Source organism: Drosophila santomea, chromosome 2L, assembly GCF_016746245.2.
Source record: "Drosophila santomea strain STO CAGO 1482 chromosome 2L, Prin_Dsan_1.1, whole genome shotgun sequence".
Taxonomy (NCBI): Eukaryota; Metazoa; Arthropoda; class Insecta; order Diptera; family Drosophilidae; genus Drosophila; species Drosophila santomea.
The window spans coordinates 8532589-8546552 of NC_053016.2; the positions used below are offsets into that span (position 1 = coordinate 8532589).

Consider the following 13964-nt stretch of genomic DNA (forward strand, 5'->3'; position numbering starts at 1 on the left):
TTAGTAAATTATACATTGAATGCAAATGATTTGTCGAAATATTAGTGTCTACCATTAATGATATTAATTTATAAAAATTCATAAATTTGTGTCTGCATAATCGAATCAAGTGATTTTAAAGTGTATGACCGAGTCCTTTGGTATATTTCGAGCCGCCAAGTACGGTCCCACTGATTGTGAAATCCGCTTTGATAACGAATTTTAACACCAGAATTTCTAGGATTCCATAACAATGCAGAAAGTGCTGGGACGCATCCAGGCGCAGGTCCTCCGCTCCCGGGCGACGAATGCCGTGGCCAATGTGGTGAGACACGAGGCTACCTCCTCCAAGACAGCGGATAAACCAGCCGCCACATCCAAAGGTAAGCAGATCCTCCAAGATGCACAATAACCGCTTACCGATCTTAAATTTCCACAGAATTCCGGGAGAGACAGGTGCGATTCAACATAAAGAATGAACAGACCGAGGGCAGACCCCTGTATCTGGATGCCCAGGCCACCACTCCAATGGACCCACGTGTGTTGGACGCCATGCTTCCCTATCTGACCAACTACTATGGAAATCCCCACTCGCGTACCCACGCCTACGGCTGGGAAACAGAGACGGCAGTGGAGAAAGCCCGGGAGCAGGTGGCCACCTTGATTGGCGCCGATCCCAAGGAGATCATCTTTACATCCGGCGCTACCGAGTCGAATAATATATCAGTAAAGGGGGTGGCCCGTTTTTACGGCACTAAGAAGCGGCACGTGATTACCACACAGACAGAGCACAAGTGTGTGCTGGACTCTTGCCGTGCTTTGGAAAACGAGGGCTTTAAAGTCACCTACCTGCCAGTGCTGGCCAACGGACTCATCGACCTCCAGCAACTGGAGGAAACCATCACAACGGAAACCTCGCTGGTGTCTATTATGACGGTGAATAACGAAATTGGAGTCCGGCAGCCCATCGATGAGATTGGCAAACTGTGCCGGTCTCGCCGAGTATTCTTTCACACGGATGCCGCCCAGGCTGTGGGAAAGATCCCGCTGGACGTTAACGCCATGAACATTGATTTGATGTCCATATCGGGCCATAAAATCTACGGCCCGAAGGGTGTAGGCGCCCTTTATGTCCGACGAAGGCCGAGGGTTCGCCTGGAGCCCATCCAAAGTGGAGGCGGCCAGGAGCGTGGCTTAAGGAGCGGAACTGTTCCAGCCCCGCTGGCCGTAGGATTGGGAGCTGCTGCGGAACTGGCTCTGCGGGAGATGGACTACGACAAGAAATGGGTGGACTTTCTATCCAATCGCCTGCTGGACAGGATTTCAAGTGCCTTGCCGCATGTCATAAGGAATGGTGATGCCAAAGCCACATACAATGGGTGCCTGAATTTGTCGTTTGCCTATGTCGAGGGCGAGTCCCTTTTGATGGCCCTTAAGGATGTGGCCCTCAGCAGTGGTTCCGCCTGCACCTCCGCCTCCCTGGAGCCATCCTACGTTCTGCGGGCCATCGGCACCGACGAGGATCTTGCCCACAGCTCCATACGCTTTGGCATCGGTCGCTTCACTACTGTCGAGGAGGTGGATTACACCGCCGACAAGTGCATCAAGCATGTGGAGCGTCTGCGCGAGATGTCGCCGCTGTGGGAGATGGTCCAAGAGGGCATCGATATAAAGACCATCCAATGGTCGCAGCATTAATGTACTAATATTTAAGCCGTTACTGTTACACCACACTTTGAAAGCTAAGGGAAAATAAATTAGTTGGAAGAGTATCTAGGTTTATTTGTACACAAAACCACTTATAACTAAGCTTAGTCCGAACGAATGTGCTTGTGTAAGAGGTGAGGCAAGAGAGACCCCAAAAAGCGAAAACAGCTCCAAAGTGCGTCGACCAAAGATATGCAAATGATGCAATAATTTGCATTCGTCGCTGGTCAAGGTTCAGTTGGCCTTCTTCTGGGGTGCAGCGTTGGCTCCTCCGCCCAGGATCTTGCGGCGCTGGGCGAACATGTGCAGGTACAGTTGCGGGAAGATGGGTATGTAGCCCAGCATGACGATCCACAGGAATCCGAAGTATGAGAAGGTGGCGTTCCACTTGTTGGGCATCACCACACTCCACACGCTGTTCTCACGGGCATAGCTCTGGGCCCACCAGAAGCACAGTAGCTCCCCGGTCACGCCGATGGGATACAGGACAATGAAGGTAGTGTACCGCAGGAACACCACGAAGTGAGGCACCACCTTGACGATGTTGAGGGCGTAGTAACCATAACGGATGATCTCAGTGATGGCCCAGGCCAGCAGGGCGATGGGCAGACCGGGTGAAACCTTTCCAGTAGGCGTGGCCATCACCACGCCGACGACCACCATCATGCGGCTGAACACCTGGAAGCCAGTGACCACTGGGTTCGATTTTACCAAGCCAAAAGAAGCATTGAGGATCTCCATGAATGCGGCGTTCTGGAAGATGATCACGGCCAGCCGTGTGTACTCCCACAACGTGACCTTTGCACGGAACTCCGGGCCCTGCAGTAGGTAGTAGTTGACCAGCTGCCACAGGATGTAGCTCCATCCGACCACCTGACCGGCGTTGTACGCAAACAGGTACAACTTAGTGACCGCCGATGGCTCCTTGGAGGCGCCTGGTTTGCTGGACTTGACTGCCTTTGCTGACATCTTGGAGTGGAGCTGCGTGAACTTTCACCTCGACGATCGCCGCTTGTTAACTAATCAGTCGTCAGACTTATCGCCCTGTAGCGCGATAATTCCGAAGTCGCTTTCACCTGATTGGGTCAGTATGACCGCACGCAGAACTCACAAAAAATACCAAGTTTTAAAGGCTTAAAAATGAAACGAACATGAAATACCCTCGGCCATCTAATAAATTTTTAAAAAAAAAAGGAAAACTACATGTTCCTGTAACCGTTCGTACATAAGTAATCCGCAAATTACTTTTTTATAAGAACATATGCAAATTGCCTTTAAATTATATATTAAAATATAATTTTAGTTTTTTCTTAATATTCTAAAATGTTTTCATTTATCTATTAAATAAAGTTACTTATTTTCAAAGAGTATAAACACAATGGGAGCAGATAACACATTAACTTTATTTTAGGTGGTAGTCCATTGCTTTTCCGATTCAAGGTCCTCGGGTACAAAGCGCATAACCTTATAACCTTACCTCTATCCGCAGATCGCGATTCAAAGTAAGTGTATGTACTTAATACTACAACAATTAGGCATGCTTAGCAATTAAAACTTTTTATGTACAAAATTATTTCACTTAAGCTAACTTCAGAAAAAAAAATCCTAATAACTTATTTAGACACTGGATTGGCTTTTGTATATTAAAAGAAATTTTTAAAAAAGTAATTTCTATATTTATATAGTTTTTTTAGTATCAACATTTACAATCTTATGTTTCGTGTTATCTACTAAAAATAATTGGTTAAATTTCAATAATTTTTAAACTTAACTAATATTGTAACCCTATTACTATATACTAAAGGTATTTATTCTTTTTTAGGTAGGGTAAAATTTAACTGGAAATATTTCCTGGGGATTGTCTGCCGTATAAAAATTTATCGCCAACGACAAAGTAGGAAAATCACACATTTGATAAGAACTTTGTACCATGGTCAAGCCCATTTTACACTTTGCACTTTTAACTAAATTTCTCATGAAGCAGCCCACTGTAGGCGGCAGCTGATGTTTCCCAGTGAACGACGACCGGATTGCGCGATGAGCCAGCATGGCAGCTAGATTTGCTGATCGCCTGGTGGAAACCGAACCGAAAACCGAACGTGTCTGAAAAAGTCCGCCACCACCACGGACCGGTGCACGTCCCCACCTGCCAAGTCGCGTGTGTGTGGTGTTGTCAGTGGGGCAATGCCATGCGATGCCATGCGATTCCGTTCCCCAGCTATCCATTGCATGGGCAGCCGGAGCGAATCGCTTGTCGCCGTTGTCGAATTTCGCAGCTCGTTGTTCGTTGTTCGGTGACTGCGATTCGCAATCGGAATTGGAACTTTTGTTCCGAAAGCAAAAGGCCGCTGGGCCGGAGGACGGCACGTGCTGCTCACAATTTGTTGTATGTGGGCGGGCGGAGGCCCGCAACCACGCCTACTGTGCGAATTAATTTGCTGCTGCTTGTGCTGTTGCTGCCCATTTAACGCAAATTGCTAACTACTCCCCTAAAAAAGCCGACGCCTTATCAACAGCAGCAATAGCCCAGCATGCCCGCCCGCCTTATCAGCCATCCGCCTCTGTACGGGACTCGGACTCGTTCCGTTCGACGGGCGGAGCGGCAATTCCGACAGAGCAGCGCCCACAAAGGCCGATTGGACAAAATTGGAAAAACGAGAACCCCGCCAAAAGTGAATTCCCTCTTTTTCACCAGGCGCCCAGAACGAGCGGGCCAACGAAATGACGCTAAATGCGAGCAAAACGGCATTTGGCAGGGTGCGAGCGAGATGACGGTAGTGTCGCAATGGCAGGGGTTTTCAATGTGACTGGTCGCCGGTGTGTGCGTGTGTGTGTGCCGGCAATGAAATTGCCAAAGCTGACAAATTGCGGCAGTTTAAGGCAAAAGCTAGTGATAATCGAAACTCTTTAAGCCGAGCAAATAAATTCATCGCTCTCTCTCTCGCTCCAAAGTGCACATTTATTACTTTCTTGTTTCAAGCAAGGGCAATCAAAACAAATTGACTGGTTCGCCGAGCGGCCAACAGAGGGCGCCACCGTCGTGGTGAGGGGTTCATATAAAAACCCAGGGCGAAAATGTCATGAAAACCCAGTGCTCTATACACGCCCACAAATGCGAGCCCTGCGCGCCCCTCTTGCCATCTCGCTCTCGTTTCCACTGTGCAACATGGCCAGGCAATTGGAGAAGAAAAGGCAAAACAAGAAAACCAGAAGAAAAAAACAAGTAAATATTGTTTGTTTGAACACCGCAATTTCTAATGCAAACACTCGCGCCCCTGCAAACGCTTGAACATTTTGCTCAATTTTGAGCAGTCATTTTGTTTGCTCACATCACAGGCCAACAGAAAACGGAAAATTGCCCCCAAACGCTACGGCTTGTGTTCTACGACTATGGCACTATGTACGCCATGGGGTACATGGTATGGCATGGCATGGTATGACATGGTATAGTATGGTATGGTATGGCACATACGCGATAAGATGGCGATGGCAATGTGGATGCCGTTGGTGCGGGAATAGAGCGAACTGCATGATGGCGCCCGCGGCGGAAGTTGCGGGCGCCCACTCCGGCCGGACATTTTGTTTTGTGCCCGTCATTTTGCTTATTGCACAAATTTCTACTCGGGCCGCAGCAAAAATCACAGCTTGCCATTTAAGCGCCAAAAAACTATCGCCTAACACCGCCGATTAACTAACAGCCGTGCCAAAGAAGCGGCGACCAAAAGCGTCCATTATTGTGGGCGTTCAACGTTTTCCCACATGAATCATAACAGGCAAGCAGCAGCCACAAGCCACAAAAAGAGCGTATTCCCCCAACTAAAAAAAAAGGGGAAAAAAACCCGAAGCCAACTATTTGCCTCGCGTGTGTGTGAGTGCCCCCAAGGCGAAAAAAACGAAGAAGCAGCATGCGATTCGATGAGGGGGAAACCAGTTTGTTGGCGCTGCTCCAAGAGTCCGCCGGCTATTCTGCCGGCAATGGCCTCAAATGGCCAGTGGAGCAACTGACCAGCGTATGGTCAGCTATTGATGTTTGCCTTGCCTTTTTTCACCGCCAGCAACCCTACTGCTCCAATCGGGAGCTGCTTAACAGGCGCAGATTAAGTGCTCCACCAATTAGCGCGATAGAAGTGTACATTTTATACGAGTAGTTCTGTCTGCGGTACAAAGTATTGCGTTTCGTTTAAAATTGTTACTGTTTGTTTAATGTACTTATTTTAACTAACTAATTAGTTAATATTTTTAAGCAGCTCTAGTTATATTAACTGCTGCAATACTTATTTCACAGTCACCTGTCTGCTTCCCAGGTTTTAACCCATAATCGATAAAATCACCCATAAAATCACGATAAAATCACCCCATATAAGTTTAGTACCTTGAACTTGATGGAGCTGGGGGCCATGAGAACAGCCTTGAACCATATACGCTCCAAACGAAAGGGCCAGTTAACGTCAAACTGACCCTGGCACTAGCGACGCTCTAAAATACTTCATGCCTGGCCTTTTTGGACGAGTGCCAAGTTGAGTTAACGACTTGGAGCAGCCCCCAACCCCTGGCGTACCCCCATCCCATAGCACGGCCCCATCACTGCTCATTCCCCTGTGGAGAGCCACTGGCCAGTCGACTGGCAGACCACGCCCTGGCCAAGCGCACAAATGGGGGAACTTGGGGAACTCGACGTGAATGTGATTTGCGCCGCTGCCGCCCATCCACTTGTTGCCCGATCGTGTGCGCCTGTTACCCAAACTGGATTTTGGGGCCTGACTGACCGCACTATCGAATGCCGGGACGGACAAGCGAGGCGTTGACACTTGCCAATGTACCAATCAACCATCGAACCACCGAACCGCACCATCGCACCATTGCACCACCGTACAACCACCGACCACCGCGCTACAGCGAGCCACACCCATTTTGGGTGGGTGGGCTGCGTTTGACTGTGGTTGACGACTGTGTGGGGCAATTAGCGAATAACCTTAACCTTAGCTTCCAAAAAAGCTCAAATCGAAACCTGTGCTATGAGGCGCCCAAAAGTGTTTAGCTGGTGGCCGGGCCACCCGAAAAACCAGCGTCAAGGAAAATCCGGCGAGAGTTCATTTAACTCGCCACGCATCGAGTGAATATATTTGAGCCCCTCCCCTCCCCTTCTCAACAACCCATAGAGAAAAAAAAATATACTCGGAACTTGTTTCGACGCATCTCAATGCCACTTGGAGATTACATATATGAGCTGCTTATGTCATCGGCAGTCGAGCAAAAGCCGCCAATATATTTATGTGCCCCCCACATTCCCCTCCCTGCTCGTCAGCAAAAGTTTGCCAAAATTCGCTTTGACCTACTGATTGCCGAATAAGTTTGCGAAATTTCGCAATACTCGCAAAATCCTTGAGTTTCAAGGTGCGTCCTTCACTTGGCAATGGGAACGGCCCCGAAATTCCGGTCAAGGCGAGTGCTCCACCAGCCGAAGGTTAATGTTAGCGGGCGAGGCCAGCGAGAACGAGAATGAGAATGCCAGAGCGGGATGGCGGCTGTGTCAGCTGGGGTCTCGCTCACGCAATGCCCTGCACTTGGAGGCATATTGGCTTTAACGGTATAAAGGAAGAGGTATTAACTACGTGATATGAATTAGTATTCTACTTAAGAAAATGTTATATTTTGAATATAGTCAATGTTCATCAATATTGTTGTTTATATAAACAAATGTAGAACATTTTTATTTCGGATAATTTAAACCATATACACAGAATGTTGACAAGGGAAGGGTGCTCAGCGAGCCGCCTACTCGCGAACTGTTCTCGATGCCTGAGGGGTACCGTACAATGAACACGATATCCGCCTCGCAACAAAGGCGGAGCGAATCAAGTGTGGCCCTTTGTTGTTGCTATTGCTTCTTGTTTTTGTTGCCAGTGTTTAGCTGAGGATTTCGAGTTGCCGTGTTGTTTCTGGCGGAAATGTGATGTTGTTGCGCTGTCGGCTGTGTTCTTGTCGTCATGTGTACGATATTTTCTGGCCGCCTAATGAAAATGTTGCTGTTTTTGTTTTTTGTTGTTGATATAGTAAAACACGGCCGACGTCGCCATGCCGGTGGTGCTGTTCAAACAAACATTCACTCAGGCGTCCGCAGCAGGCATACAGACAGCCAGCCCCAAGCCGCAAGAACAGCAAACAGCACAAATCGCGCGAGGCGAAGCGACGTGTCGCGACGCGTTTTTTGCCGTCGCTGTCAGTCGTGAAGGTGGGTCATTGTGAAATGACAGCGCCGAACCAACCAGGCGCGCAGAATGCACCCGCCAGCATGCTCTCTTTCTCGCCGCCAGAGCGAGACATCCGTATGCTTGGTGGCTGCAATGCAGCACCGTAGTGCCATCCCTGTCTGACGGCCGTCTCTGCATGCTGGGCGCCGGTGCGCATTTTTGCGTCTGAAAGAAACAGGTCGAAGTCGGGCCAAAACCCGCGGAAACGGAGATTAATGCGAATGTCGCTGCTCGAGGCGAATGCCGAGTGCGACTGGCTGGTCGATTCTGTGCTCCTGTTCCTCGATGTCGGAAAATGTCGTGCAAGTGTTCGCTCGCACTCGCAATTGTCGCTGCAAGCGGCAGAAAGAGACGTTACATTTTGAATTTGACTTGTTTCCGCCTGCGGTGGTGGTCGTACCGCTAAGCGGGAATTTGAATCGTGCAGTCGCATGTGAGTTGACTGTTGAATAAATAGAAATTTGACAGGGGGAAATGTATGCCCTTATGGGCATATTATTGTTAATGATGTAAAAATATGCATGCAAAGTGATGACAATGATTAATATTCCCATAAAATGTACATTAATAAATATAAGTTTAGGTGATTAATAATACAAACTTAACTACCTAATTGAATACATTTTCCGTCTATAAGAACAAGTTAAAAGTAAACAATATACATATATATAAATAAAAGTGTGTTTCTTTTGAGTGTAGATACAACGTTTTCTGTATCTCTACTTTACTTCATGCTGACTGTCGTAACTTGACCGCCTCAAGAATCAAGAATGCCTTAAGCTGCGGCTAAGACGTTGAGATTATCCTTCCAGGTATGCACACGCACCCCAAGGTCGAGTGGGCACCTCTTAATCCGCCTTAATTAGATTCTTTGGCGGGCTATAAAAGCGTTTTGACAGCACTTGCCAAAGGCCAAAGGTGACTCAAGTCATAGGCCAGCATGTCAGGCTGCAAAGGAAACTAGATTTTGGAGCGGATCAAGCAGTATGCACCTCAACGGCCCAAGTGGGCCGCAGGCCTATGTGAACGATAGCTCCGGAGATGGCGGCGTCTTCCCCATGGGACATGGATATCCGGCGGAGTACCAGCACTTGGTGCACGCCCACTGGCGGGGATTCCGGGAGGCACCCATTTACTATCACGCCGGATTCTACATTGCCTTTGTCGTCCTCATGCTGTCGAGTATCTTCGGAAATGGATTGGTCATCTGGATATTCTCCACGTAAGTAGAGCATGCTAACACAAAAATCCATATTTTACCATACAAAATCCATCTTCTTTCAGCTCAAAGTCCCTGCGAACTCCCTCCAACCTATTGATTCTCAACCTGGCCATTTTCGATCTGTTCATGTGCACCAATATGCCTCATTATCTCCTCAACGCCTCTGTTGGCTATATAGTGGGCGGAGATCTGGGCTGCGATATATACGCTTTGAACGGAGGCATCTCCGGGATGGGTGCCTCCATAACGAATGCCTTCATTGCATTCGATCGGTACAAGACCATATCCAATCCAATTGACGGACGATTGAGCTACGGACAAATTGTGCTGCTGATACTGTTCACCTGGCTGTGGGCCACTCCGTTCTCCGTGCTGCCACTGTTCCAGATCTGGGGACGTTACCAGCCGGGTAAGAAGTGAATTCATCAGGATTGCTCAACTCACTAAACATTCTTTGCAGAGGGCTTCCTGACCACCTGCTCCTTCGATTACCTGACCAACACGGACGAAAACCGACTGTTTGTGCGCACGATCTTTGTGTGGTCCTACGTGATCCCGATGACCATGATCCTGGTGTCCTATTACAAGCTCTTCACCCACGTACGCGTTCACGAGAAGATGCTGGCGGAGCAGGCCAAGAAGATGAATGTGAAGTCGCTGTCGGCCAATGCCAATGCGGATAACATGAGTGTGGAGCTCCGGATCGCCAAGGCGGCCCTCATTATATACATGCTGTTTATCCTGGCCTGGACACCCTACTCCGTGGTGGCGCTCATCGGATGCTTCGGGGAGCAGCAGCTAATCACGCCTTTTGTCTCGATGCTTCCGTGCCTGGCCTGCAAGTCGGTGTCCTGTCTGGATCCCTGGGTCTATGCCACCAGCCATCCCAAGTACCGTCTGGAGCTGGAGCGTCGTCTGCCGTGGCTGGGCATCCGCGAGAAGCATGCCACATCCGGATCTTCCGGAGGGCAGGAGAGTGTGGCCAGTGTCAGCGGCGATACTTTGGCACTCAGCGTGCAAAACTAATGGTACAACTGACATATTAACGAAGTAAATTCTTGCTGAAAAACATATTACGCTAATTAGTTGTAAACAATGCAATGAACTGAAAGAGTTCCAAAAAATACAAACCAAAAAAAGTTGGCATTTAAAAACGCTGGTTTTATTTTTAGAAATAAAATAATAATGGTAAATCCTGGCATATGCAGCTAAGCTTAAAGTTTTGCTGAATTAGAAATTGACTCAAGACCGTAGCAAGTTGAATTTTTTACCATTTAATTTTTCTATGACCTTTTCGAAAGCTTTAAACATTTTAGTTTTTCTTGTATAATTATATTCTTGTAAATTTATAATTATAAATTAATAGCTAATTTCTAAACATTTGTCATCTGTAACAACTTGCTTAAACACTGAAGCATATGTAGAAAATTTGTGAAAGGATTTTCAGTATCCTTTCATGCCAAACTAGCATTTAATTTTTTTATATTTTGCTTGCAACATTTCAGTATAGTATTTCCATTATCCATTCAGGGATCACTCTTTCCTAGTTATCCCATCAGAAAATTGAAGATTCGATTGCATCCCATTCTCTAATGGCATCCGCATCATATCTAGAACGCCAAAGGTTAATCGAAACACATTCGCTCGACTGGCGGCGCTGCGTACGGCGCACACTCGGAAACAGAAACTGAAACGGGAAGGCGTAAAATGAAAGCGGCGGCGGCGACGGCGGCAACGGCGATTTCAATAGGTGGTGGCGGTCCGGGCGGGCAGTCCAACCACCGGCGAGGTTGAAGAAGTTGTGCTTCTTTGTTGCTTGCGCACATCCAACCAATCCGAATACGAAAAGCGGCGTTTCAATTCAGCGAATGTTCCACACGATACCAGGTGAACAGAGCCGGTAGCGACGGTTTACAACATTTGGACGCGCTCGTTGGAAGCGTGATTGGCTGGCCAAGTGGGTGTGGAGGTGGGCAGATCGAGACCGGATACCTTCGGAGCGAGGAGCATGGCAACAATGTTGCAGTTGCTCGTGCTCCAAGGGGAATGGAAGTAGATACGTGTGTGCTGCACATAGTTATAGGTACAGAGATACACATATGGCATATATAGACCAGTCGAGTTGGATGTGCGAGCGAGTGGCGCAAAGTGGGGCTTCTTCTTGCTCTTTAAGAAACAACAAACATTTTTACTAGGTATCCAGCAGATTTAGCAGCATGCTGCTCGGCTAGCGAACGATTAGATTTCCAATGGAAACTCAATAGAAACGCCGTTAGAAGCCGCGCACGCAGGTGCGAGCGAGACGAGCGTAGGGATTAGAGAGATGCACAGATGTGCCAGTGCACTCATCAGCATCTGAATGCCAAACGTTAAGTGGTAAACGGTATGGTATGGGGGAGGTGTGGGGGTACTCTATAGCCACTCGGTTCAATTCTCCGGATAATCCAATTTGTCGATTCAATTCGCTTGCCTCTTCAGCGGCACAACTTTTTCTTTACGCTGTGTGGTGTGGTGTGTCGTTTTCGACATTCCTCTTATTGTGTGTGCCCGCCCGACTTGTTGCATGTAATAATAATAATAACGAACGAAACGGTATCGTAGCTGTTTAGTGGATGATTAAACTGAATTTAATCGTTTGCGAACAGGCGCTCAGCGTCGCAAAGGCGGTCGTCCGGCCATTATAGCCGCTGCGTTTCTCGCATTGAAATTCATACACGAGTTTAAATTGCTCACCGGATGGGCGGCGCTCTACGGTCGTCTCGCTCCCACACTCGTTCGGCGAGCACATTGCACCCCAGTGCCGAATTAGCTGCCTAGAACCGTTCTGACTCGATGGTGTTCGGTTTAACGCATTGCTGTAATCAAAATGCATAAGCAATTAATAAGTGTTCAAGCTGGATAAATAAATAAAAATAATAATGGCTGAGAGAATAAAGTAGACATTTGTCCAGATGGCAATACAATCAAAATATTGTATATCATAATATTTAGTAAATAGTGATTCAATAGTAATATTAGTAATAAGTTAACTAATTTGTTAATATAAGTTATTAATTTATATATGTAATAAGATTATTTTATATAGTCCATTAAAAAAAATTGTATACTATGGAATTTCGTCTGGAAATGCATTCCCGGCTAACCATCCGATTTTCCACAGGGCACTCACATTACCCTTCTGTCATCTCGCTCGCTCCCGCAGCTCTCAGGCGTCAACCAAGAGCCGACCATCAGCCATCTTCGTCTGGCGACATTAATCGTCTTTCTATGATTTTGGCAATCCTAATAATGCCAATTCATGGGGTGGGCGCCTGTTAACTAGCAGCAGGCTTACAGCATTAACATGACGGAAATCGATAGCGATGATGATGGCAGTTCGGCTTCTGGATGGCACCCACTGGCCAACCTATTCTGCGGCTCTGTTAACATTTGCCCGTTAAAAATTCGATTTTATAGAATTCCAGCAACGCCCCGAAGAGCGAGAAAAGAGTTCTTCGCCCAGATACATGTGCATATATGTACGTATAATCGTAATTACAGAGTCGAGACCAAACAAAAGGCCCCTTGGAATTGGAAACGCGCTAACAGCCGAGAAGCCACGTTCAACGCATTCTGCGCGCCTCTTAGTTATTATGTCAGATCTGCAATGTGCGACTATAAAATACGTATGCGGCCGACGAGAATTTATTGACTCGACGCCCCCAGTTGGGGGTGTGAGTTATAAAATTGATGGCATAAACTGTCTGGTGAATTTATAAACCACACACCCATTTCACATTTGCATTTCCTGCCCTCCCAGGCGTTTTTTCGAGTGTATGGTAACGTTTTGCAGTCATTTTATGCGCCACCATGTGAGCGATGAACTTTTCAGCCTGCCAACCACGAACTGCCCACTTCTGGGGGCCTGGTAAAAATTTTCGGTTGTATGTTGGTAACATTTTGTGGTCCCAAAAAATGTTTGAGCCCGCCAGCGGATGCGGCGGCAGCTCTGGCAACGCTTCTCGCCTTAAGTCCCCCTTGCCCATCCCTGCTCAGTTCCTCCAGCATCGTTGGAATTTTTGGGGCGGCATTCCATTCCCCCGAACGACCGCATACCTTGAATCGCGTCGAGGGCTAGGGTTGCCAGGCCAGCGCACTGGATCGAGGCGCAACAGGTGGCCGCCGCACTGACGGCCGCCCGGCAACCCTGGTCGGGCGTTCCACGGGCCAATGGCATTCCTAACATAACGAGCCGTCTGCTTTTTGCGCTGCTTGCCTGTTCGGGCAGCTGAGTGAAATTTCATGCAGCGCGATTCTCACAAATTTCGAATTCCCCACATATTTTCATGGCGTGCCGCTGGCATTTGTGTTACTTTTGCCTCCCCGTTCTCACTCTTCTCGTGATTATGACGTTATGGCTGGTGGCTTATGTTATGGTTACATACATACGTATATGTTATGTATGGCTTACAAGCAGGGTGGCTGGCTTTCCGCTTCCAGTGTTTGTTTACGGCGCATCGCGACCTTGGGTGGGTGGGTCAATGGACTTGTGGGCTGGCAAATGTAGGTTCAAAAGCCTTCCAAGGTCAATGGTTTTATTTTAGGCTAGAGGACGATTGAGTTCGATATGTGACAAGTGCTTAGAATTGTAATCCGTCCCAATACGATGATGCATTTTTCAGACCTTGAGTGGGCTTACAATGATCCAAATAGAGCCATAAATTAAATATTATTATCAACGCATTATATATATAAATATGTATAGGGATAAATGAATGCATGCATTAAAAGGCATTTAGTCATTGAAACATTAAATTAAAGCTTAA

At 47.5% G+C, this 13964-nt stretch overlaps 3 protein-coding genes across 3 annotated transcripts; 2 read left to right on the top strand and 1 right to left on the bottom strand.

Moving 5' to 3' along the window:
• Positions 1 to 151: 151 nt before the first annotated feature.
• On the top strand, positions 152 to 1751 carry LOC120444973 (cysteine desulfurase, mitochondrial). Its single transcript, XM_039624998.1, has 2 exons — positions 152 to 362; positions 419 to 1751. Exons 1-2 carry the CDS (start codon positions 233 to 235, stop codon positions 1675 to 1677), a joined length of 1389 nt encoding a protein of 462 aa, XP_039480932.1. The 5' UTR covers positions 152 to 232; the 3' UTR covers positions 1678 to 1751.
• LOC120444988 (very-long-chain (3R)-3-hydroxyacyl-CoA dehydratase hpo-8) lies at positions 1741 to 2767 on the bottom strand. Its single transcript, XM_039625024.2, has one exon. It carries the CDS (start codon positions 2653 to 2655, stop codon positions 1921 to 1923), a length of 735 nt encoding a protein of 244 aa, XP_039480958.1. The 5' UTR covers positions 2656 to 2767; the 3' UTR covers positions 1741 to 1920.
• A 6090-nt stretch (positions 2768 to 8857) lies between these two features.
• On the top strand, positions 8858 to 10313 carry LOC120444980 (opsin Rh5). The gene is made up of 3 exons (XM_039625011.2): positions 8858 to 9159; positions 9222 to 9568; positions 9620 to 10313. The coding sequence occupies exons 1-3, from the start codon at positions 8924 to 8926 to the stop codon at positions 10183 to 10185; spliced, it is 1149 nt and encodes a 382-aa protein (XP_039480945.1). The 5' UTR covers positions 8858 to 8923; the 3' UTR covers positions 10186 to 10313.
• Positions 10314 to 13964: the final 3651 nt, after the last annotated feature.

What these genes read in the sequence shown, in the direction of transcription:
- LOC120444973 (XM_039624998.1), top strand. Translation starts at nt 233, where the DNA reads ATGCAGAAAGTGCTGGGACGCATCCAGGCGCAGGTCCTCCGCTCCCGG. An exon ending in ACCAGCCGCCACATCCAAAG is followed by an intron (nt 363 to 418) that starts GTAAGCAGATCC and finishes AAATTTCCACAG; the next exon opens with AATTCCGGGAGAGACAGGTG.
- LOC120444988 (XM_039625024.2), bottom strand. Translation starts at nt 2,655, where the DNA reads ATGTCAGCAAAGGCAGTCAAGTCCAGCAAACCAGGCGCCTCCAAGGAG.
- LOC120444980 (XM_039625011.2), top strand. Translation starts at nt 8,924, where the DNA reads ATGCACCTCAACGGCCCAAGTGGGCCGCAGGCCTATGTGAACGATAGC. An exon ending in GTCATCTGGATATTCTCCAC is followed by an intron (nt 9,160 to 9,221) that starts GTAAGTAGAGCA and finishes ATCTTCTTTCAG; the next exon opens with CTCAAAGTCCCTGCGAACTC. An exon ending in CTGGGGACGTTACCAGCCGG is followed by an intron (nt 9,569 to 9,619) that starts GTAAGAAGTGAA and finishes CATTCTTTGCAG; the next exon opens with AGGGCTTCCTGACCACCTGC.